Source organism: Achroia grisella, unplaced genomic scaffold, assembly GCF_030625045.1.
Source record: "Achroia grisella isolate CSIRO2021 unplaced genomic scaffold, CSIRO_AGI_Agris_v1 utg511, whole genome shotgun sequence".
NCBI lineage: Eukaryota > Metazoa > Arthropoda > Insecta > Lepidoptera > Pyralidae > Achroia > Achroia grisella.
Genome location: NW_026712905.1, coordinates 86559 through 111617, shown reverse-complemented (window position 1 = coordinate 111617; position 25059 = coordinate 86559). Strand labels below are relative to the sequence as shown.

The window sequence follows — 25059 nt, the reverse complement described above, 5'->3', positions numbered from 1 at the left end:
GAGGAAGTTTGGGATGTAAAATAAAACATTCTGAAACATCGTTAGGTTTATAATAAAATTTATAATACATACAAAATTAATTTAACTTAGAGATAAAGACAGTCGGTCATTTAAAAATAGGCGTAAGTATCATTTATACAGGCCCAAATAAATAATAAATGTATTTTATAGATACTTTAACATATCTAAATATGGCGATATACTTATTTACAATTTTTAATACGGTAACTGTTTTTAAATAGTGAGGACCAACCCGTCTGAATACTACGTTGAGTCATGAGAATAAATTGTCTATGAAAAGGACAAAGTACATATTAGTCTAGCCAGTCTAGCGGTTTCGATTTCTCGCAGGTTACAAATATATGAAATATGTAGGATTTTTTGGTGTTTTCTATGTTGTTAATTATGTGTTTTCAAACAAATGTTTGAATTTAAGGATCAGTCGTTAGTATCCATAATAAAAGCTCTGCTTATATTGGAACTAGATGGCGCTGTATGAATTTAATAATATTATTTATTTATGGCTTCCCGCCAATGGTCTAATTGTAAAAAAAATATTTATTTATTTAATTCAGGCTACTAATGGCCCGTAAATTATATTGTTTTCAACATCATTCATATATAAATAATAATAACAGACAATAAAACAAAATAAAATTTATGGTTTAAGTACTCATAAACTGCTGAGCTACAGAGTACTTTCCTGAGTGTCAAAATCGGAGGATCGTGATGGTTGGCGAGGTCGATATTTAGAATTGCATATTTACAGACTGAAATTATGATGATTGATGAATAACTACTAATAATTATTTGTAATCGTGCTTTCTTCTAGAGATGTGTGAGAAATTATACCTAAAATAGATTATTAATCAATATAAAATAAAGAGTTTCATTAATTGACTTTTACATTCATTATTTTTTTTATTTAATAATTGTTTTAATTTTTAATTGTTTGGGCTCTCAGAAATTAAGTTAATGTAATTTTAATTTTTATTAAAAAAACGTAGTCGTATTACACTAACGCCAAGAGTATCGCGTTAGAGAGATAAATATATCTCATGTATTACCATAATATATCTGTCTGTATACCAAATTTTCATCAAATATTGTCGTTCTTAACAAATATCCTTTTATCTTCACTTCTGCACATATTATTTATTTATTTAACTTTACTCCATATATACAACAAAGTGCATATGGCGCACTTAACACCTTAAGTTATTTTCTACCGGTCAACCACAGGTCAACCACAGTACAGAGAAAACTTTTGTATAATATTCGTAGCAAAGAAACGTTCTCTACAAAATGTTTTGGTGTACCCAATTATTGTAATGTGTGACCCGGGTGTATACGCCCGGATATCCCGGCTCGCCGCACTTGTTCCCGAAGGAAACCACGCCTATTTGCGTCCATCGGCCATTCGCTAAAAGCATCAGCGGTCCGCCGGAATCACCCTGCGAAAAATAAATAACGCTCAAATGGACATTAGGTTAGAGCCGCGTAAGGAGTGTTTAGGTACGTTTATTGTTGCCGAGGAAAGGAAATATTTTATTACCCGTAGCTGCTGTAACTGTATATATAGATACTAGCTGTCCCGGCAAACGTTGTTTTGCCATATAAATTAATAACGCTATAAAAAAATAGGGGTTGATGATAGAAGGGTGAAAATTTAGGATTGTATGTATTTTTGTGTGTTGTATCATAAAAAAATAAAAACTAGTAATTTTGTCTAAAAAATAAAAAAATAAAAATTAGAGGTGGACTACCTCTAACATTTAGGGGGATGAAAAATAGATGTTGGCGGATTTTCAGACCTACTCAATACGCTCACAAAATTTCATGAGAATCGGTCAAGCCGTTACGGAGGAGTATGGGAACGAAAACTGTGACACGAGAATTTTATATATAGGTAAAATATTCCCATCTGTATATACAGTTAACTAGTCTTTTTCCAGGTATTCGTCTGCTTTTATTCAGGTAAAAAAGTCCATGTATATTCATTCTTGGGACGCATCAAACACGCGAATCTTACGCCATATTTTATTAAGTTGTTTACTCGTGAACAAACAGATAGATAGACACACTATACATAAAAAAAAATACTTAACTTTTTATTGCGACTTTGTCTGATTATAATTATTTGAGATGAACGATAGGTAAATTTTTTTACTGAATGTTTTTATTACAATTGTTATTTATTGAGATTTTCTCCTCTGATCTTAAAGCGTCTGCAATAGACTAGGCAGAAGTGTTTTGACTTTTGTACAAAGTGTACCTCTGATACCTTTTACATACTGATTTCTGCAACGTCTGAAGTAGAGGTACAATGTTGTACAGTCTACCTCTGATACTCATTACATACCTGACAAGCATCAACTCCACCCCTAGCGTACCCAGCACATAGAAACGTGTCAGTGATCGGCTGGAAGTACGCTCGGTCGCAGTCCTCGTTCCTCCACACCGGCAACTTGGCTTCCAGTTGCTTGGTGCTCTCCCCGCCGCCGTATCTGGTGGTGCCCCAGCCCACGACGGTAGCTAGTGACCCATCGAACTGCTGCCGAGCGAGGTCACCAGTTGGCAGGCAGATAGGTATCACATATTTCGATTTTTGGACGTTCTCTAAAATGTAATAATAATAATAATATATCTATTGCACAGAATATGTACAAAAAGAAAATTTTACATAAATGTGCTAGAGAAAAGACTGCCTTATCGCTTAAAGCAATTTCTTACAGACATCCTGAGAGTTCGAAGCTATGAGTAAAGAAACGATGGCGCACTATAGAAACAGAAATAGATGCGTGCGTATAAAATATATTATTGTGAATTTTATCAAAATACATTCAGTAGTTTTCGCGTGAAAAAGAGTAACAAACATCCATCCATGTATGAACAAATGTGTGAATGTATCACAAACTCAAATATATATAACTCTAATGTGACTGACATAGTGATCTATCACCGAAGCCGCGGGTAAAACATTGTATATTTATATACACAAACTCGTTTGTTTATTCTTAAAATATGTATATTTGTTATTGCTGCTTCAAAGATCTTTGTGTATTATTTACTATGGATTTTCTATCTCTGGGCGACCACTAGTACATCTAAATTAATATATATATTTTGTCTTCCACTAACGCATTACCAACCAACGTATGCTAAGTCATTAAAAAGAAAACTATTGTTTTTGAACTCATCCAGTACCTATAGATAAGGATATTACTGACCAGCTAGAACCAGCACAGCTATATCATTGTAGTAGCCAACCCTGGAGAATTGGTCGTGAGCGCGCACTTCCGTGACTCTCAGGGTCACCGGTCTCGAGGGCTCATCATCCCTTGCCAGGTCCACGTCTCCGAGGCGCACGCTGAACTGCCGCGGGGGGAACCTGGTATGCATAACACGGTGTGGCTGAGTTGTTGACAAAGTTTAGCTAACATTATTTATGTTATTTATAACTAACTACTGACGACCTGTATGCCATCAGACGCAAACCGATCGCCTGTCTATTACATGTTGCAACGCAGCAGTAACAGCATTCTAAAAATGCAGTGCAACAAATTTGACAGTCCCAATACATTGTTTTTGAACTCAAATTGTTTGGAGGCGCTTAAATGATAATATATGTAACTTTAAGTATATTAACATAAACTAAGTATCATTGTTATTAACAAAATGGAAGTTAGTAACCTAATTAAATGAAATTATTATTAATACTTTTTCAACACACATTGCTCGTAAAGTGGATGTAATTTCACCGGTTTTAGATATATAAAGTAGTTCATAAAATACGTGTGTGTTATAAACGCAAATAGTGTAATTATATTCCATAACCACACTATTTAGGTACTTATTTTTTATCAAACTTCAAAATGGCCGCCGCACGGTGCCAGCCAGTAGGTAGGGCGCATATTTACAAATGCAAATCTTTGTGAGCAGAATCATACCAAAATGACTTCCTTTTTTTTAAGTTAAATTACAATTATACCAAAGTGCCATACGGTCTCTGCTTTGAATCTCTGGTGCAATGGGCAGCTGTGAGGATGTGCCGCTTCCCAACCAGGGTGCCCCCGCACCAGAACTCCCTCCTTTTGCTGCCGTGGAGATATATCGCCGCCATCCACGGCCACGCCCCAGGTTTCGACTCCGTACCGCCAACGATGCGACCGCCTTCGTCCTCTCTTTGTCCACAATCTGAAGTAAAAAAAACACATTAAACAAGTTTTTGGATTCTTCTTTTTTTAATTTTCTGAGAAATATTCCATAGCAATGTATATTGTTTTACACCATCAGAAACAGAGAGAACCGACCCTAACCGAATATATATTGAAAAAGCAATGGGTTTTCCAAAAGAGTTGTTGCCACCCCTAGTGTTTCAGGCATCCATAAGCTACGATAACCATTTACCATCAGATGGTCCGTACGCTAGATTACCACCTTCGTGGTATTAAAAAATAGAAGAATTACGATTAAAACTCAATTATGAACTCACCATTCATATCAACTATGTTGGAGTAATTTCCAATGATGGGAGGTGGAACAGTGAAGATAGTGGACGTCGTTGGTCTAGGCGTGGTTGTAATTGTCGTCGTTGTAGAAGGTCTGGTCGTAGGTCTAGGAGAAGTAGCTATTGACACAGGCTTAGGCTTTTTTGTGGTAAGTGTTAATATTGCAGAAGGTTTCTTCGTTGGCTTCTGTTGAGGTCTTTGCGTTGTTACCGGAACAAGGTATGTAGGCTTGCTCGTTGTCAGTACCAATGGCTTCTCAACAGCAGGAGTAGACGAGACAATGGCATCTTTAGGACAACATACTCCTGGCACGAATAGATCTTTGAAACAAAGCGACTCCCTCAAATTTACCAAGTTGAGCAGCAATTGTGGGCAATTACTTAAATCTTCACAAATACCCTCTTCATTTTCAGGTGTAGTGCAATATCTTGCATCGTCTCTGCGCACATCTGCAGTTGCTATCTTAGTTATTGGCGCGTCAGGTAGAACTTTTGGTAAAGCTTTCTTTACTATTGGAGCTATCTTATCAGTAACGTTTCTACCTAAGACGTTTTTACTGATTGTATATAGGGCTTGTGGCAGTTGTTGAAGGTTCGGGTCAGATTCGTTTCTATCATTTTCATTGACCATGTCAACAAGATAATGTCCAACTGTATTTATGGCACCAAGTGTTTCAGAGATTCTCGTGAATGCTGTTTCTGACAGAAGTCTTCCATCATTTGGGTTTATATTAGACTCAGCATGAATAAAATTGAAAGGTGATCTACCTTCATTGTTACTGATATGTGATTGATAATTATGGGGCCCAACTTGGGGTTGAAATGGGTTCTGACTGTATGAAAAGTGTTGGTTGCTCGGTGCTCCTTGATAGTACGTCAACGGCATGGACTCTGAAGATCTCTTTCTCGGTAAAGAGAATTGATGCCATTGTGGATTTCTCTGCTGTATATGCGGGTTCCAGTCAGCCGTTCTCTGCGTGAAAGAAACTGTAAGAAAACTCAGTAAATTGGGATGCGCTATCAAAATTACAACGATAATATGTGAGAATGTAGAAAGGTATTGATGCATACCTACCCGGATGGTGAACAGGATACTGGCATCGTATTTCGGAAAGCAGGAATATACCTAAAAAACAAAGAGAAAATAATTGTAGTTAATTAAGGCCAATGTTGTACAAACGATGTGACAATGGTTTAGGTTACAGGTACAAAAAACAAGAAATACTCGTTGTATTTCTTGTTTTTTACGAAACAATATGGGCATTTGTTCCTGCGCTTTAATTTGTGTATGCAGTTAAAAATATATTTGACTTGAAATGTCATCATTGTAGTATTGCAAAACCTACTTATGTAAAAAAAAATCCAGTCATGTTTTTATTTATTTAGTTCAATTCTAGAATTACATGTATAATAAAATTGCCATATAAAATTGGCATTATCGAGCAAATTTGAAAATATATTTTTTATTATATAAGTGTTTATTAAATAATTTCATTTAATAATCAGTAACTTTCAGATTGTTAAAGATAACATTACTAAACATTTAAATGTCAAACAAAAAACCAAGAGCTATAAAAGTTTCAAAATAAATCTAAAACAAGCTTTAGAACTCATATCCTTTCCACCATGGTAAACTACCAAAAAGGCGGGTGAAATCTATCGCACCTTATAAAGCCTTGCTTGTCGTTAGTGTTGTAACATATAGAAACCTCTACCGACTCTGCCACACATGACTTACTTGTTATGTTCTGGAAAATTTCGAATTATTGTCTTTGGTGTATCGTAAAGAGTGAGATATCTACCACATTATGTTAACGCTGGTAGATACGAGCTCACGTCTACCTTGGGGATGATTTTGTAACGATATTGTAATAATTTATTAATTCTTGCCTTATCCAGCGTATATTTAATGCGTCTATATAATTTCGCTTTTAGGCATAGTGTTGAATTACAATCCAGATTTGTATCGAACTACACGCTCCTAATCATATTCTTGTATTGATTGTAATCTGTTTTGTATGCTAATAAATAAATAAATTCTAACCGATTGAAATTTAAAGGTTTACGAGTATATATGTAGCGTTTGACCGAACCTACACAGTATCTTTAAGTATCTAACAGAAATGGCAATCAAGATCTGCTTCTGCTTGATGAAATGTGATCATAACACATGAATAGTATCACAGACATCACGGTATCATGTGGTTCATGTTTAGATGACTACAGCATGGGGTTTTTCAAGCAGCGTATATTAAGATTTTTTAAGGGCAACGCGCACGTGATACCCCTGGTGTCTCAGGCGTCCATAGGCTACGGTAACCATTTACCATCAGATGGGCCCTATACTTGTTTGCCACCATCGTAGTATAAAACAACTGGTACACCTGTAGTAGCCTTTCAGGAATAAAGTGTTGTGTAGAGCCCCCAGTAATTACACTGCAATATCACCCCTTTAACTGAAAAACATTTTACAAACCAAGGCTAAAATAGATAACTCAGATAACCACAGGGAGAGAAGATTGTTAATAATGTGGATTGATGATCTTACTGCTAGCAATGTACCATGTCGGCTTGACATCCGACGATGGTTCCCATGGAAACCATCGTGATAAATTCTTGGAGAATTTGTCACGATGGGCAACTGACCTGACCTCATGCTCATCTTATCATGCTCCACTGGTGTCCCACCAGCGTAAACTGTTAGCGGAGGCGGGTGCACCGTTCACACACAACTTTGTACAAGTCTAGTAGGTAAAGTTTGATATTGATTGGAAATTCAAAAAAGTTATTTCTAATTTCTATAGAGTAATGAGCAGAACTATACATTTTTCTCCTTTTTGGCAAAAGGTTTACGTTGCTCTATTTACGTATACAGATGTCTATTCTAATCCTTTCTTAAATAAGAAAGAATTTAGTGAGCATGAATTACATCTTTAATACTATCTAATTATATATATAATTACATCTAGAATACCACAGATAACATAATTAATAATATTATAAACGCGAAAGTTTGTGAGTATGGACGTATGGATGGATGATTACTCCTTCACGTAAAATCTATTGAATGGATATTGATGAAACTTTACAGTAATATAGTTTATACATCACAATAAAATAGGCCACAAATTGTATGCGGGTGAAACCGGACATCTTTTACTAATATTTATTAGACTTAGTCGACAACTTAGTTAACAATTTCTACCAACTTCGTACAGTTAGATCCCTCTAACTGTACGAAGTTGGTAGAAATTGTTAAACACAACGTACATACATTAACTTTTTTCTTTCTGTTTTGTGCAGTTATATGGAGACACTCATTTCATCTTCATTGGTAGGTAAATAAATAAATAACCTTGAACAATTAACACAGCGAGATTTAGTCCCACGGTAAGCAGAGCGTGTGTTATAGGTACTAGACAACTGATATAAATACTTAGATACTTTCTTTGCAAACACATACATAATTTACATAGAAAACATCACAGCGATCCAAACAATCATACTCATTAATACAAATGTTTGCACCGTGCGAGGAATCGAACCCGAGACCATCGAAAGTAAAGCCGTGTAAATATATAATAGTGAATACTTTACAAAATGGTTTGATACAATTTGTCGGTAATTAATATAATAATAATAATCCCATCCGAGCTACTAGTCACCAGCTTAAGCTGTGAAAAGAGAATAATAATAATACCACAGATAACATATGATAATACTATAAATACACCCCACAGATAGTACTCGAATCTCCCGGTTATAGGTTGTATTGGGACAGGACTATAATAACAGACAAAACTGTACATCACAACAGACCAGATATAACACTACATGATAAGAAAAATAAAATAGTTTACCTTATAGATATTGCAATACTAAATACACATAATCTTCTATCAACACAAACAGAAAAAATTACTAAGTATACTGATCTAGCAATAGAATTAAAATGCAATGGCAGGTAGAAACAGTAAAAACTCTTCCAATTATTATTTCCTCTACAGATGTCATTTCAATATCCTTACACTCTAGCCTCAAAATATTACATCTTCACCCACTTACTTTCATACTTCTCCAAAAAGCTGTAATTCTAAACACCTGTAGAATAGTCCGCAAATTTTTGTCATAATAATCATTTCTTTTATAATTGTCATTGTTTGGTGATATTCACCCGCAATGACAAGTTTAACACCCCATCAAAGGGAGATATATAATATATATGTAAAATAATAATAATAATCACACTGACATACAGACACACTGAACTTACTTCGTTTCGGCCCGTAAGTGTGGAAAAAACCAGCAAAATCTGAGAGAGTGAGACGATAGTAATAATAATAATCTCAGGACAATTCACACAGCGCCATCTAGACCCAAGTTAAGCTAGCTAAAGCTTGTGTTATGGGTAATTAAAATGAAATATACAAGAAATGATTTCAAAAACTCGATCGATAGTCTTATTTGGTGAGTCATGTGAAAGTATTTGCGAAGTTTACGAGGGCATAGTTGCGCCAACGCACCCATACGGGTATGGCTCGGTTTTCCTTGTCGAGGATTTGTGTAGCAATACATTTGTTTATGGTCATTGTTTGGATAGATTTTTAAGCATTCTATTTACATATATGGATAGGTTAACTGTTGGAAAGCTTGTTGGAGAGGAAAGTTGTTTTTTTAAAGGTACTGACTTATGTTTGTGCCACTACAGTCTTTTGTGGGGGGAATAATGTGTAACACATTATTCCTCGGAGTTATTTAAAGATTTTCCCGAGATTTAGCACTCGATATATGGTATATTTATATTATAGCATACTTATATCAAAACTGCTACGAATAAATTTTCTTTTAAACGTAAACTACGGGAATATTACCTGAATTTATAACTTTCTCTCTTCTCTCAGTTCTCTTTTCTTTTCATTTAACTCTCTTTAGTTCTGTGACTGTCAGACTATTTGGTATATATTTAAGTTTATTGCATATATATGTATATATTGATGTGTTTATAGGTATCATATTTGTATATATTTATGTTATATATTATTGTATCTCTTAAGTATATGTATATATATTTTTGTTCTGTTTATATTTTGTTGCATTTTGTTTACGTTTATCATTTTGCACCGCCAACAACTATTCTCTGCACCACCAATGGTTGACTGGTAGAAAATGCCGCATGGTGTTAAGTCCGCCAAATGTACTGTACTATATATTATATTGTGTGCATTGAAGTAAAATAAATAAATAACTAAAAATATTTATAGTTTTAAATTTAAAAAACCAACGGCATTAGAGTAGTCCAAAAAAACATTTTAAATTTTACATTTAAAATGTTTTTTTCTGCCTTTACAGCTTCACCGGACGATAGAGGGCGAGTGCAGATGACACTCCAAACCCACGGAAGGACTTATTAAGGAGCTGCTGAAGGCCAGCAGACTTAGTCTGCGGGCACCGCTAGAGTGCCTGTGTATTATTTATGTTATTGAGAATGTACGTAGTTAAATAAAACAATTCTATAAATATTTACAACTAATGAATAATTCAACTACATATAATAAATGACTGCTATAAATATATTTACTAAAACATTACTGTTATACATAAATTAATTAAATTCGTGTGGTAAACCGGTCCAATACAAAATGACCGCAGAATGCGTCCGTGACCTTTTGTGACTACGAATTCAAACTCACGTGTTTTTTATGGATGATAATGGAATACTGCACTCGCCTGCGCTAATGGTTTACGCTGGCAGGTCACCAGTGGAGGATGATAAGATGAGCATGAGGTCAGGTCAGTTAGCCCATCGTGACAAATTATTCACAAAGAATTTATCACGATGGTTTCCAGGAGGAACCGTGTGGAGGTTTCAACTTACCATGGTACATTGCTAGCAATAACATAATCAGTCCACATGATCTAAAATCCTCTTTACCTCCCAAACTCAGCGTGTTAGTGAACTCGATTACGTATAAAATACTGTGATGTTTTTGTAATGTCGCATCATTATCTCGGTGGTCTAGCGGTTTAGCACACCGCTTTATTTCCGATGGTCGCGGGTTCGATTCCCCACACGGTACGAATATGTTCTGTTATCTGGGTATATTATGTGTCTTTACAGATAAAAATTTGTCTATGTATTCACATCAGTTGTTTAGTAACCATTATCCAGGCTCTCCTAGCTTAGCTAATTGTCCTGGGCTATTATTATTGTATTGGTCTGATTGTTTTCTATATACATTAGATGTATATTTATTAAAATATATAATAAAATACTAGTCAACTGATATAAGTAATTACATGAGTTGTCTAGTACATAATCTCTGCTTAGCACTGATTGTCTACCTATATATCTAAATATATATAACTCAAAGACGACTGACATAGTGATCTATCAACGCACAGCCCAAACCACTGGACGGATCGGGCTGAAATTTGGCATGCAGGTAGATGCTATGACGTAAGTATCCGCTAAGAAAGGATTTTGATTATTTCTATCGCCAAGGGGATAAAATAAGGGATAAAAGTTTGTATGAAACTTAGTCAACTTTAAACCGATCGGGCTGACACTGCATGCATAAATGTTTGTAAGGAGCTTTATACATGCAAAGTTTCATACGCGTATGAAACTTTGTCAACTTTAAACCGATCGGGCTGAGACTTTGCATGTATAAAGCTACTATGATGTAGGCATCCCCTAAGAAAAGATTTCGATAAATTCCATCCCTAAGGGGATAAAGTAACGCGATTGAAGCCGCGAGCGAGAGCTAGTTAATACATAAAGCAAAAACGATAACATCCCTTTTAACGAAAATTACGCGGAAGGACGAGTATGGAATTTCGCAAACTTTTAGTTTATATAGAAACGCAGTGCAGAAAGCTAATACTTTTTTTTTATTATGCAAAAAAGATATACATTAAACCAATAAAAAACATACACGCATAGTTGTATAGTCTATGGCAATAAAGTAAATAGTTTATTTCGAAAATCCATCAATGTTGTGTTAGTAAGCTACAAATGCTACAATATATATCCTTATTATTTCTATTCATATATGTCCAAGTCCAGAAGCACTGGACCTGCAGCAGTGAAATCATTTCACTCTCGTCGTGTCTCTGGAGCGGATAATCCGACATATCTGCTGATCCACGCTGCTGCAAACATTTCTGATGCTCAAATAATGTTTAAACTTTTATTTTAAATTGATTTCAACCTTTGTGCGACGACGAGTATATAATAAATAGTCTATGGTATGTTTGTAGTAATGTGATTATGTTACGGTTGGTAATCCTGCATGAATAATGTTGGTTGTATTATGGTATTACGTGAACGGTTGGCCCAATGACATCACGGCTTTCTCCGCCACCCGGATGGCGGTCAATGAGTCAACGAAATACGACCCTATTTTTGCATACTTTAAAATTATGTTACACAAAAACATAGAGCTCTAGAGTGATCGTAATTTGTGGTAAACAATGTTGGTGACAATATTATAAATATGTTTTTTTTCTATTCAATACTGTGATCTATTATTTTGCCCTTGTTTGTTTACATAAATAAATTAATAAATGTAATATCGTTGCATTCATATTATAAATTAGATGACCCTTTTCTTTTTACATTATAACCTATGTGTCATTGTGATGTATAAGCTATATTACTGGTTATAACTTTTATCAAAATCTGTTCAGTAGTTTTTGTGTACAAGATTAACAAACCTCCATCCATCCACACTCACAAACTGTCGAGTTTATTCTTACTATTATTATAAATGCGAAAGTAACTCTGCCTGTCTGTCTCGCTTTCACGTCAAAACTACTAAACCGATTTAAATGAAATTTGGTGTATAGATAGTCTAGACCCTGAGAAAGCACATAGGTGACATTTAAATGCTAAAAAAGGGTTATTAGGGGTTGAATGGGGGGATGAGAGACTGTATGGAAGAATTGTCATTTTTGAAGCTAATAGCTTGAAACTTATTTTTGAGGTTGTTGATTAAATATAAATAAATATGACTTTCAAAGTTTATAAAAAATTACCCTTAAGGGGGTAAAAGAGAGTAATTTTTGAAGCTAGAACGATGGAACTATTTCCTTTGGCTTTTTTGGGTTATTTTATTAAATACCTTACTATAATCACAGATAATATATATTATAAATGAGAAAGTAACTCTCTCTGTCTGTCTCGTTCTGCCTCTCTGGGTTTAGTATCTGTCTAATTTAAATGAAATTTGACAGACAGACATAGACAGAGATAGACCAGACCCTGATTCAAAAGAGTTTAAATTAAGTTTATTTGAATAAAGGATTTTCTATGCTATTCTATTTTATTCCTGAGAAAGGACATAGGTTATTTTTGAATGTGAAAAAGGTTGTAAGGGGGTTGAAAGGGTAGATTTAAGGTTGTGTCATCATTTTTAAAGCTAAAAGCTTGAAATTTAGATTTTAGACTATTGATTAAATAAAAATAAAGAATTGTAAGGAGTTGAAAGATTGTATAGAAGTGTCCTCATTATCAAAGCTAGATGCTTATAACTTATTTTATAGGCTGTTGATTGAATTATATGGAATTTTATGTATTTGTTATTGTAAAAGGATAAAAAGTATTACTTCGTGCTTTTATTTATCTTAATCGTATTACGATTACGCTTAAGATTTTAATCTTAAGCATGTACAATCTGGGTTAAATGGACCAAAATAGTATAATTTTTTTTGTTTCAATTAGAAAAAAATTGCGTGAGTGATATTTACCGAGACGTTTACCCGTGATATTTACCCCTCTCTCCAACGTATGATTAGATGAGATTTGACTCGATCCCTCCCTCAAATATCTCACGTAATTTATGGACGCCCCCAAAGCTAAGCTAAGCTTGTTTTGGTTTTTTTACACAGTTCATTCATCAAAACGTTCTTATTAAACCAGAGACTATATACCTATATATAGAATCAATCACAGACAACAATTTTAATTGCCAGTTAAAAGATATATAAAAATGTTAAATGTATTAAGTACAATCAACAATAATGATGTTATTAATAAATTTGTACCCGAATTGGTTTTAAATGAGAAATGTTATTATTTGTTAAATTTATTAAATGAGAATATAATTATTTACAATTTTTTTTTTAATTTATTTTTTTATTTTTAAATTTGTAGTTATGTGCGGTCTATTTAACACATGCAATTACTATGTAATATTATGTTATCTGTGCAATTATTAACTGTAGCTTATCACAATAAAATTCTATTCAGTTTAATATTTACGATTTTTTTAAGTTTGATGTCATAAATATTATAACTATGACAATGTACTTAAGTGTTTATTGTCAGTTTGCGTGACTGTGTCTACATGGTAATAATAAACTGTCTTACATATTGATGCAATTATAGTATTAAAACATGCAATTAAAGTAAAAACAAATTTATGCTACACATAACAGGTATAAATCCATTTTTTTAAGTATATATAATTACTGTGTGCGCTGTAGCATGGTGCGGGTGACAGTTACTAATTTTACATTTAACAATTGCTACATTTAAGTTAATACAGTTATTAATGATTTAATATATTACAAATGTGGTACAGCTGAAATACTAAGTCGTAATTTGTAAATCGCGGCAACTTTTAAGAGTGAAACGAAACGTTAATGAAACTATCACCTACAGCAAACAGAGTATAATTATATACTTAAAAAATGGATTTATGAATAACAATCAAACTGACTGTCCACCTGATGGTAAGTGGTAATTTCCATTCTCACACGCTAGAACCTAAGTGGTCTCGGACAGGGCGGTTTCAGAGGAGCTTCCTCCCGCGTACACTTAGATTGTAGAATACTACCTACCGAAGTTTTCTGACTACAGCATGGGGTTTCAAGAAGGGAGTATTAAGGTTTCTTAAGGGTCGGCAACGTGCATGTAATAACCTTGGTGTCTCAGACGTCCATAGGCTACGGTAACGGTAACCATTTACCATCCGTATAGCCGTATGCCTGTTTGCTTCCATCGTAGTATAAAAAAATATGTATATTCATGAACAGCAATAGAAATAGAAACAGCAAGAGAAATAGCAATAGATAGATACATATAAATAATCTTTATTCAAATAAACTTAATATTAACCTAATAACTTTTGAATAGTCACGTTTTTTTTATTCTACCACTCATTCGGAACGCACACTCATTACAAGTAGAATGAGCAGGCCAACCAGCCATAGGCGACGGTAAATATTTACCATCAGATGAGCAATATGCTTGTTTACCACCATCATAGCATAAAAAAAAGTAAGGGAAATAAAAACCTTCATGAAATTAAAAATAAAAGTACTAATTCTGCGCAGACCTAGTAATTTAGTATTACCGTTAGTAATTTATAACTCGTAGAAGCTGTCTCGTACAGTTTTCATAATAAACAAAAAGAAACGAGTTCAAATGAGGACAAAACGTTTTGTTACTCAACACGTAAGTTATGAATGAACGGACGGACCGACACGTTCCAACTGAAATGTTGCAATCTCGGCTATTATATATACCTACAGTAACGACATAGTAACGTAACTATGCATCGGTATCTGTTTAGGAAAACAAAACGCAAAATGTTTTAATGTAAATTATTTTTGCGTTTTGTTATTTATGTGAAGTATTTATTACTGAGTACTTTACAGCGTTTTAAGTGGGTTAAATATTTGTAATAATAAAAGTACTAGATATTCAGTATACTACTAGTACAAGTACTAGAGATCGACATGGGTTGTCACATATCTTTAAATTTTTAGGTTATTCTGTATTATAATATAAGAAAAAAATAGAAATTCAGTTGAGTTTCATGCAACTGGTATGAAAAAATGGTAGGGTATAGAAAAAGTGGCTAAAATGTCCTACACGAATAAATGACTTTTGATTCAAAATATTCATGTAGGTCTATTACAGACTCTTATGATATGTCAAATCCGATTTGAGTTAATATGTATGTATTACATATATAATATCTTCCTCTTAAATCACTCTATCTATTACTGAAAATTGCATTAAATGTTGCGTAATCTAAAGGATTTTTATGTACCTATGAAGCGTCAGAATATTACTCATGATACTGTGAAAGAAATTTCATTTTATTTGAGATGAGATAACAAAATTGTTTTTAATGATACGCAAAAACTTGCAATTAGTATATTTCTCCTTTCTTCTGTAGACACAAATTAGATGGCAAAGGTCGTAATTTTACAGAGCTATCATTTGAACAATTAACATTATTAAATGCGCGCCATTTAAAGGGCAAAGTAGTACGAAATAGGGCTGTATCTGTGAATTCCTAGATCGCAATTTTTCTAGATATTTTTTTATGCATTATGGGCTGGTGATCTTTACGTGTAGGTGTACCTTTGAAGATCTATTTGTACTCACCCTATTTATAAGTACACTGTTAACTCCTGTCAGAGACAGGAATTGAAGAATATTTTTAGGAGATATAGTTTTTATCTCCTCAGAAGCATTTATATTTTGTACTAGCTATAACCGCGACTTCTTCCGCGTGGAATTTAAATTTATTTTTCTAAAATAAAAGTAGAATAGAATAGAAAATTATTTATTCAAATAAACTTAATTTAAGCACTTTTGAATAGTCATAACAATTTGTTTTTTATCTACCACTCGTTCGGAAAGCTGTCTCATCACAAGAAGAACGAGCAAGAAACTTGTGTGTTGCTCTTTTAAATAATCCTTGTAAGTTTACATTTACAAGTCGAAACGTGTGAACACAAACTACCAACCAACACTATTTTTTTGGGTCAAATATAAGTATACAATAAGATTAAATTAGTCGTAGTGATAAGAGCAGACCAGTCCCTACAAGCGGAACTCGTTCACGAGTATGACGGATGAGTCAGCCTTCACTGCACTCGACCATATTTTAGGAAGTCCAATGACCCCGCCCACCAATAGCTTAATTACTCCTTATTACATCAGCTAACTGCCAAAAAAAGTCAGGTTTCAATACCATCCTGATCATCTGGATGAATGACGGTCTTCCACAGTGCGGTTTTCTAGAAACTTTTTGCTTCGCACAACCACATTGTGGAATCACCTTCTAGCAATGGTATTTCCGACCCGATACGATGTTGAAACCTTCAAGAAAAGAGCTTATTCCTTTTTAAAAGGCCGACAACGTACTTGCAATCACCTGGTGTTGCGGGTGCTCATGGGCGGCTGTAATCACTTACCATCAGGTGAGCGGCAAGCTCGTTTGTTCCCTGTGTTATAAAAAAAAAATTGGACGGGGGATTGATCGGAGGGGGGATTCAGTAGTGTCGGCGCACTATAACAGCTATATATTACAACACATATATATAGGTATTGTTTCTAAATATATTCAATTACAAATTGGAGTCAGATTTCATTCATCCTCCTCGGAACTATAAGATTAAGATATTCATGCTTCTAATCCTGCAATTTCACTGCCTAATCGCAATCTACAACCGAAGCTTACAAAGTAAATTGTTATAGATAGATAGATAGATATATCGTTTATTTGTTTGTTACTAGTCACACACATAACATGTTCATAAGAATATAAAAATACATAATACAACATAAGATTTATAAAATTGTGTTTTATGTGTGATCTGTAGCAATACAAAAAGGTCGAAGCTCAGCGTGGAACAATGTTCAGGGAACAAAACACTGATTTTCAGCTTCAACCCATTTGAGGGTACGTGAAAATAATAATTAAAATAAATATAAAATAAAAAGGAGCAATATTATTAGTGATTGTCTGTGTGGTGTGTTTATAATAAAAATAATGTAAATAGTTCAGAGTATAATTTGATATAATTTTAACTGAGTGGTAAGGATCAACAAAAAGAAAAAAAAAAAGAAAATATTAATTAGATTTAAAAAACAATTTTTTTTTTAAGAACCTTTACCGGAGATTACAACCGCTAGCCATGAAATTTCTGTGGAATGCCTAAAATTTGTTTTTCTAATAAGTATTGTTTGTGATGTTTTTTAAAACTGTGTACGGTAGGTGTTTCAAAATTAAGATCTATTTCGTGTGTAATAAGAAATAAATAATCTTTTTTCGATTTCGCCGCAATCCCAATTCACAAATCCGGAGTTTATGAGAAATGAAAGCAGTTATTATTATTATATTTTTTCTTTAATTTATTGATTTTTAGTTATTAACAGTAGATTTAGTTAGAGCAGGTAACACATAGTAAGGAGTTACATGCTATTGTGTCTGTTTTTTTTAGATAAAAGATATTTACACTCAGCTTCCTATAAACACAATTAAACGTCACACATTTGTTTTTATTAATTTATAAACAACTAGCTACTCGCCCCGGCTTTGTCCGGGTGTACATGTATTATATATATAGAACTTCCTCTTGAATCACTTTATCTGTTAAAAAGAAAACCGATTCATAATCGGTTGCGTTTAAAGTTATAAGCATACATAGGGACAGACAGACAGCGACAGCGACTTTGTTTACTATGTAATGATTTTCATTGTGTTCGATTTTTTTAATATTTCATTCAAAACCGTTTAATTATGAACAGATAGATATGGATGTTTCGAATTTTGTTCAGATTTAAACTTTTTGTTGATAAAAATCTTAAACAATATGACAACCCATTTTGTTCAGATTTTTGTTATGAACTTTTTGTTGATAAAAATCTTAAATGATATGGCAACCCTAAAACGTGACATTTGAGGGATCACCACAGCGTAGATATGTAACAGATTATACACCAATAAAGCTGTAAATAATTAAATTAGAACACTGCGAGACGCTATTGTGAGGAAATTTATTGTTATCCGCATGTTTTAATCTCGTTATACGTATGTAAAACTGCGACTCCGCCAGCGTGGAATACATAGTAACGTTGGATAGCATAAAATATTTAATAATCTAACCCAAAAAACCCTATTTGGGTTTTTATAAGGTAAAAGTCTAATCCAAAAAACCCTGTTTGGGTTTTTATAAGGTAAAAGTCTAACCCAAAAAACCTGGGGGGAAGGGGATTGTTAGCAATGGGAACTAGTAACTCCCATTGCTAGCAATGTACCATGTTAGGTCGACCTCCACGCGGTTCTCCCTGGAAACCATCGTGATGAATTCTTGGTGAATTTGTCACGATGGGCTAACTGACCTGACCTCATGCTCATCTTGTCATCCTCCACTGGTGCCCCGCCAGCGTAAACCGTTAGCGCAGGTGGGTGCACCATTCCATTATCATACACAAAAAAAAAAAACCCAAAAAACCTTGTTTGTTTTTAAAAAGTTTCATCGTTCTAGCTATAACGAATTCCTATACAAACTTTCAACTTCAAAATCAACAGCCTAAAAAATAACTTTCAAGCTTTTAATAACTTTTAAGCTTTTATAATGACGATACTTCAATCAACCTATCAACCCCTTATAACACTTTTTTCGTATACAAAAATAGCCTATGTCCTTTCTCAGAGTCTATACTATCTGTGTAGCAAATTTTAATTAAATCCGACAATAGTTTTGGCGTGAAAGCGCGACAGACAGACAGACAGAGTTACTTTCGCATTTATTATGTTAGTAAGGAGTAAGGATGAGTGGGTGGATGCAATCTAATTCAATTTCTAAGTTATAATGTTAGAGAAATTGTATATTTCAGAATGATATAGGATTATTGACTTTGAGAATATTAGAATCCAATGTTGCAATGAGTATGGTTGTAGCTATTATTTTATAGGTTTAGCTGTTGCTTACATTAATTTGACGGACTTAATGGTTTAATTTACAAAAGAAATGATGGTCCGATAGTCGCTGTAAATACATCGATATATATAAAACACCTAAACCGCAAACAATCATAATCATGCAAATATTTGTATGATTGTTTGTATTGGTCTGAGTGTCTTCTATGTATTTTATATTATGTATTAATTTACAAAATGTATAAAATTATCGAATATATAAGTATTTATATCAGTTGCTTTTGATGAAATATATGTATATTTCGTCGTGGGTGTATAATAACTATTTTACTAAATAATTTATACACCCCTAAGTGGGTGTAAAGTTAAGGGTGGATCAACTCACAATGTTTTTTTTCATTTTTTTGACAATCATTTTATTTTAATATTTTTATTATATGGCGTTATAAATACATACAGCCTTAAAATTTCACCCCTCTACAACCAACCCCTAATTTTTTATAGCAATTTTTATTAATATGGCAATACAACGTCTGTCGGGACAGTTAGTAATCCATAAAAAAACCCAGTGCAATGGTCACAATTGTTGATCGTCGCGTGTTGCGTGACTGATAGACATTGAACCAGTCGAAACACTACATATCATGTAATATTTTGAATACATACATACAAAATGCATAGACAAACATAAGTATGTATATTGTCTATGCAGCAATCATAAATATATAATTGTAGTGTCGTTTATAATATTGAAATAAACGTTTTTTACTACATGCATATGAATATAAATACGGTACATACACCAAAATAACATGTCTTACAATTTTAGTCAGTCTGTCTGTCTGTTTGTTATATATTTATATATATCCGGCTAATCTCTGAAATGTCTAAATACGGATCAATTTTGACGGGACTTTTTTGGTAGGTTCGTGATGTACGTGAGGTACGTGAATAAGGAGTAACTTAGGCTACTTTTATTTTAGAAAAATAAAGTTAAATTCCACGCAGAGGAAGTCGCGGGAACAGCTAGTTAATAAATAAATTTTTACGTTTCAACTTTCGTTAAGCTGTAGTACTATAAAGTAGTAAACAGACAGACAGTTAATTACCGACATCAGTAATCTTAATAATTGAGAAGATATAAGAACATTGCGCTCTCTGTCCCCAACAATTGCTGACAGTTATCTCGTTCAGATCGCAGCTTTTCTTTTATAGAAACGGGTGAAAGCAAACTTTTCACTAACAATTAATGAGATAAAAAGAATGAGACAGTATGACACGTATTTCGCACTAGCTGTTTTTTTATGTAATCGGATGTCAAACGGCCCACCTGATGGTGAACGGTAAACGACGCCTATATATATGAACGGCAATTAAATAATAGCTACTTATTAGTTTAATAACTTATTATAGGTGTTACCCAACACATATAAATATCTACATGCATTGTTTTTGGAAATGCATAAATAATATACAGTAAACGGCCAGACCGATGCAAACAATCATACCCATGAATACAAATTGTATCGTGCGAAGAATCGAACCCGCGACCATCGGAAGTAAGGTGGCTGGTGGCTGAAGGTATTTCAATGAAATTTATAATTGGGTAAACATCAGAATAAATAATGCAGGTATATTTTAATAGAATCTATGTAGGTTACTATCAGTATGTATAATTGTGTTATCTGTGCTATGAGTTACAAACTCAAAGCCTATATATTATTCATATGGGACACAGTCACCTAGATACATCAAAATAATAATTGCATTTAATAATGTCTAGTAAGACAAATTCAATATTGTCTACTAAGCACTGCCGTGTCTAAACTGTGTCACCCCACCTTACATTTTCCTATTGTTATTTAGTATATAAGATCATTATTTCTATGTACACATTATCAGTTTATCATCATCTGTAATATACATCGTCTCGACCAACAACATCGTATTACCCGCAACAGTGGTGACCCCGACGTGATCCAGTCGGCAACGAGACGATATCTGGGAAAACGACGAGATCAAGCAAGTGATCTCTGTCTGACGGCATCCTGCGCACCACCAACGATTGCACATTTCCACCGGCACCAAAGAACGCTATCGGGGTTGAATCACTATTGGTTATTGGTGGATGTTAGACATCGACCAATTGGCATCAATAATAGTTAATAAGTTAAATTGAAAATTTTTATATTTCAATTAAATTTAATATATAATATATTTTTGGTTTTTTTTGCGCCCTTCGGCTGTAGACTTTTTATATGGTCAACAACATCTTATTATTCACCCGCAACAATTCACTTAGGACCTTTCGCCCTCTTGTTAAAATATATCAAATCGCAATTTGATATATTTGAACACCCTACGGTCACCGCCATCTTAAACTAGGCTGGGGCCATTGGGCACATAAGGATACGGGGCCCTTTTGGAAAGTAAAAAAAAAGGGTCATTAGGTATAAGAACAATAACATTACTGATTTGTGAAAAAAGTGTTGTGTGAGTGTGTGTGAGAGTGTGAGAAAAATTGTCAGTCTTTCGGGGGCCTCCTGAGAAAGGGGGCCCTGGGCACGGGCATATGCCCTTATGGTAAAGACGGTATTGCCTATAGTATAGTTTGCCTAGCTTCATCTTTTTCTCTTTATATTTTTTTTTTGGTATTTTTGTACACAAAATGTGACGGTGATGACAATTAACAAAAGTCTAGCTACTTCAGTTGAGAAGAACTGACAAGAAAATCAACTCTTATGTTTCTATTATGTTATTATATTTTTTTGTCAGTTTCAATCTTTAAGTAGTATACATGTGTAACTTATTTGAAAATATATAATCTTTTGTTTGATCAGTTAACGCCATAGAAGGTCGTCTCCCAAATAATCGGTTACAGAGATATAAACTTTATTCAATACTAGCTACTTGACCCGGCTTCGCACGGGTGTACATGTATTATATGTTACCCTTCCTCTTGAAACACTCTATCTATTAAAAAAACCGCTTCAAAATCCGTTGCGTTGTTTTAAAGATTTAAACATACATAGGGACGGACAGACAGCGACTTTACTTTATAGTATGTAATGTAGTATTCCTTAATATAATATAAGAACACGCGGGGAACATAATTATATCTATCTATAAAATTTTCTATTTTCTATTTTATATTATATAGAGTAATAAGTAAATCGTAAGTAGTAAGGTATGGTTCGCCTAAAATTCCCTGGATTCGGAAAAATTATTAGGTGAGACCACAGATAATATAATATTATATAGTGAGACTAAGGTTCAAGGAAAAGGTCTGCTACGTTTAAAATAAAACGATTTAGGTTACCGACTACTAAAATTAATACGCTCTGGCTCTATATAATGAGCTGACCTAATCGTTATATTTATTCATAAGTATTAATGTATTTAATAATTAAAATCACCTTACATATCGAGCTTATTTTTTAAATTTCCATATTTAACTTACATTTTTATTTTCATATTTGTGATCGCAAATAGCCTTTTAATATATATTAAAAATAAAATTAATTAATTTGAAAATAGAACGTCAAGCATAGAATATCGATATTGTTTTGTTTCTTTTTATGAATTAAAACACACTTCTCGAATATTCCGCGGCGTCATCAATAAATATATGTATATAGCGTACAAAATATTCTATTTTTGTTTATTTTATCCACCACCAAATATTTTACATAAATGTCAACTTAGACACTTATTTGTATTTTTTACAAATGTCATAATTTGTTTAACTTCATATCTTTTTACTACTTAGAAAGAAAGAAGAAAGAAAGAAAAATATTTGTTCAGTGCTTAAACCGATTACGACATTTTTTTTTAAAGCTGGTGCTTCTAGTGGTGCTTGTGATGAGATATCGGTTTTATAACGGTATGAACAAAATAAAGAAACAATGTTTAATGAAAAAATATAGTTACCATGGAATAGAAAACTAGAAGAATTAGCTACTGTTATGTATAATAAGATGTTTATTTACTGAGCACTGCGGTGAAATACTAATTACTAGTTTGTAAGTAATGGCCACTCTACATAATTCAATATTTTCTCGCTGCAGAGAAAATTGTCTTTTCGCAATGTAAGAAAATTGTCTGTTTTATCGGTTATAAAGATTGGTATAAAATCTATATTTCTAGTTTGTTTGGAAGGCCCTCTCGTCTCACAAGATCAAGTATATTTTTTTTTGTTCGGTACTGAAAAGAAGCTAAGAAATTCGTCTAATATAAGATACGACAAGAAAAATATACCTATATCTCATTAAACATAGTTATTAATAAACTTATCCGTTAATAATAATGTTATTATGGTTGCATCTTATTGTTTCCTGCGTAGGTCTGTCTGTCTATTTGTCTTGGCATTTGTGATTCATATCTATTAAAAATATTAAATTTTTAAATATAGCAAGTTATGAGATGGTTTTGTCGTCTCATACAATGGTCTGGTGTTACGAAGGTCTATATTGAATAGCACAGTAATAACAGGTAGATTTATATATTATTGACTAATTACTAATTAAAGTGTATATGTTTTATAAATTAAATTAATTCAGTATGAAAATGGATAGTTATTAGTAAATAAATAAGTAAATAATAACTTACCGATAACAGTAAGACACCGCTTCCCAGAGCCACAAATATCCGCCATAATATCTGTTCTAATGCAACGCTTACGTCACGCCACTTTCACTGTTTGGCAGCGTACAACAACATGCCTTAGCCACATAAGAACAAGAGGACGCCGCACTCTACAGCCAGGTTCAACGCACGATTAAAAAAAATAAATTGAAAAAAAAAAGAAACGAGTTGAGAATCGGGGTTTTGGAACGTGACTCGACACGATTCAAATTTTGGAGGGAGAATTTGAAAATGCGTGGTGCACGCTCACTTTCGTGGCGGGCAGTGAGCAGAACGCGGGCACCGATGTGCTTTTACTTTCCTTAGTCAGTGGGGAGTGCATCATATTGTTGGCGGATCCGTGATCACTTGCCGATGATGTAACAAGCTGATACTTGGAGCACAGTACAGCCGACATCAATACGAATATCTATCTTAAGCTGAGCGAAAAGGAGACTGTACTTAACTTAACCGTATAATTCTCTACATCCGTTATTTGTAATCTCATGATGAAATAATTTCTCTATACATGATATAAGCATAACTTTTGACGGACTCGATGGTCTAGCGGTATAGGACACCGCTGTTCGTCCGATGGTTGCGGGTTCGATTCTTCGCACGGTACAAACATTTGTATTCATGAGTATGATTGTTTATTTCCGACTAGGGGTTTTCATGTATGTTATGTATGTATTAACAAAATCTATGTATTTATATCTGTTGTATAGTATCCATAACACACACTCTATTTACCGTGGACTAGTCTCACGGTAAGCATAGCGCTATGTACGCCAAATAATCTTGAAAATGATTTTTTATCTATACATATTATTACATATAAATAAAATTGGAGTGTCTGTTTGTAATATTGAAATAATCGTTTTTTACTACATGCATATGAATATAAATACGGTACATACACCAAAATAATATTGTTTACAATTTTTGTCTGTCTGTCTGTCTGTTTGTTCCGGCTAATCTCTGAAATGGCTGGACCGATTTTGACGGGACTTTTTTTGGCAGGTAGCTGATGTAATAAGGAGTAACTTAGTCTACTTTTAATAAAATCCACATGTATATCATTATTATATAGTATAAAACAAAGTCTCTGTCGGTATCTGTCCGTCCCTATGTATGCTTAAATCTTTAAAACTGCGCAACGGATTTTGAAGCGGTTTTTTTAATGGATAGAGTGATTTTAATAGAAATGAGTTTTTTTAATAGAAATTTTTATATATT

The 25059-nt window shown here is 33.6% G+C and overlaps 1 protein-coding gene across 1 annotated transcript; it reads right to left on the bottom strand.

The window, feature by feature from the left end:
- Positions 1 to 1150: 1150 nt before the first annotated feature.
- LOC131846414 (clotting factor B-like) lies at positions 1151 to 24090 on the bottom strand. Its single transcript, XM_059195699.1, has 7 exons — positions 23806 to 24090; positions 5586 to 5636; positions 4496 to 5497; positions 4005 to 4197; positions 3231 to 3391; positions 2363 to 2619; positions 1151 to 1454 (listed from the first exon to the last, which is right to left on the bottom strand). The coding sequence occupies exons 1-7, from the start codon at positions 23849 to 23851 to the stop codon at positions 1299 to 1301; spliced, it is 1866 nt and encodes a 621-aa protein (XP_059051682.1). The 5' UTR covers positions 23852 to 24090; the 3' UTR covers positions 1151 to 1298.
- Positions 24091 to 25059: the final 969 nt, after the last annotated feature.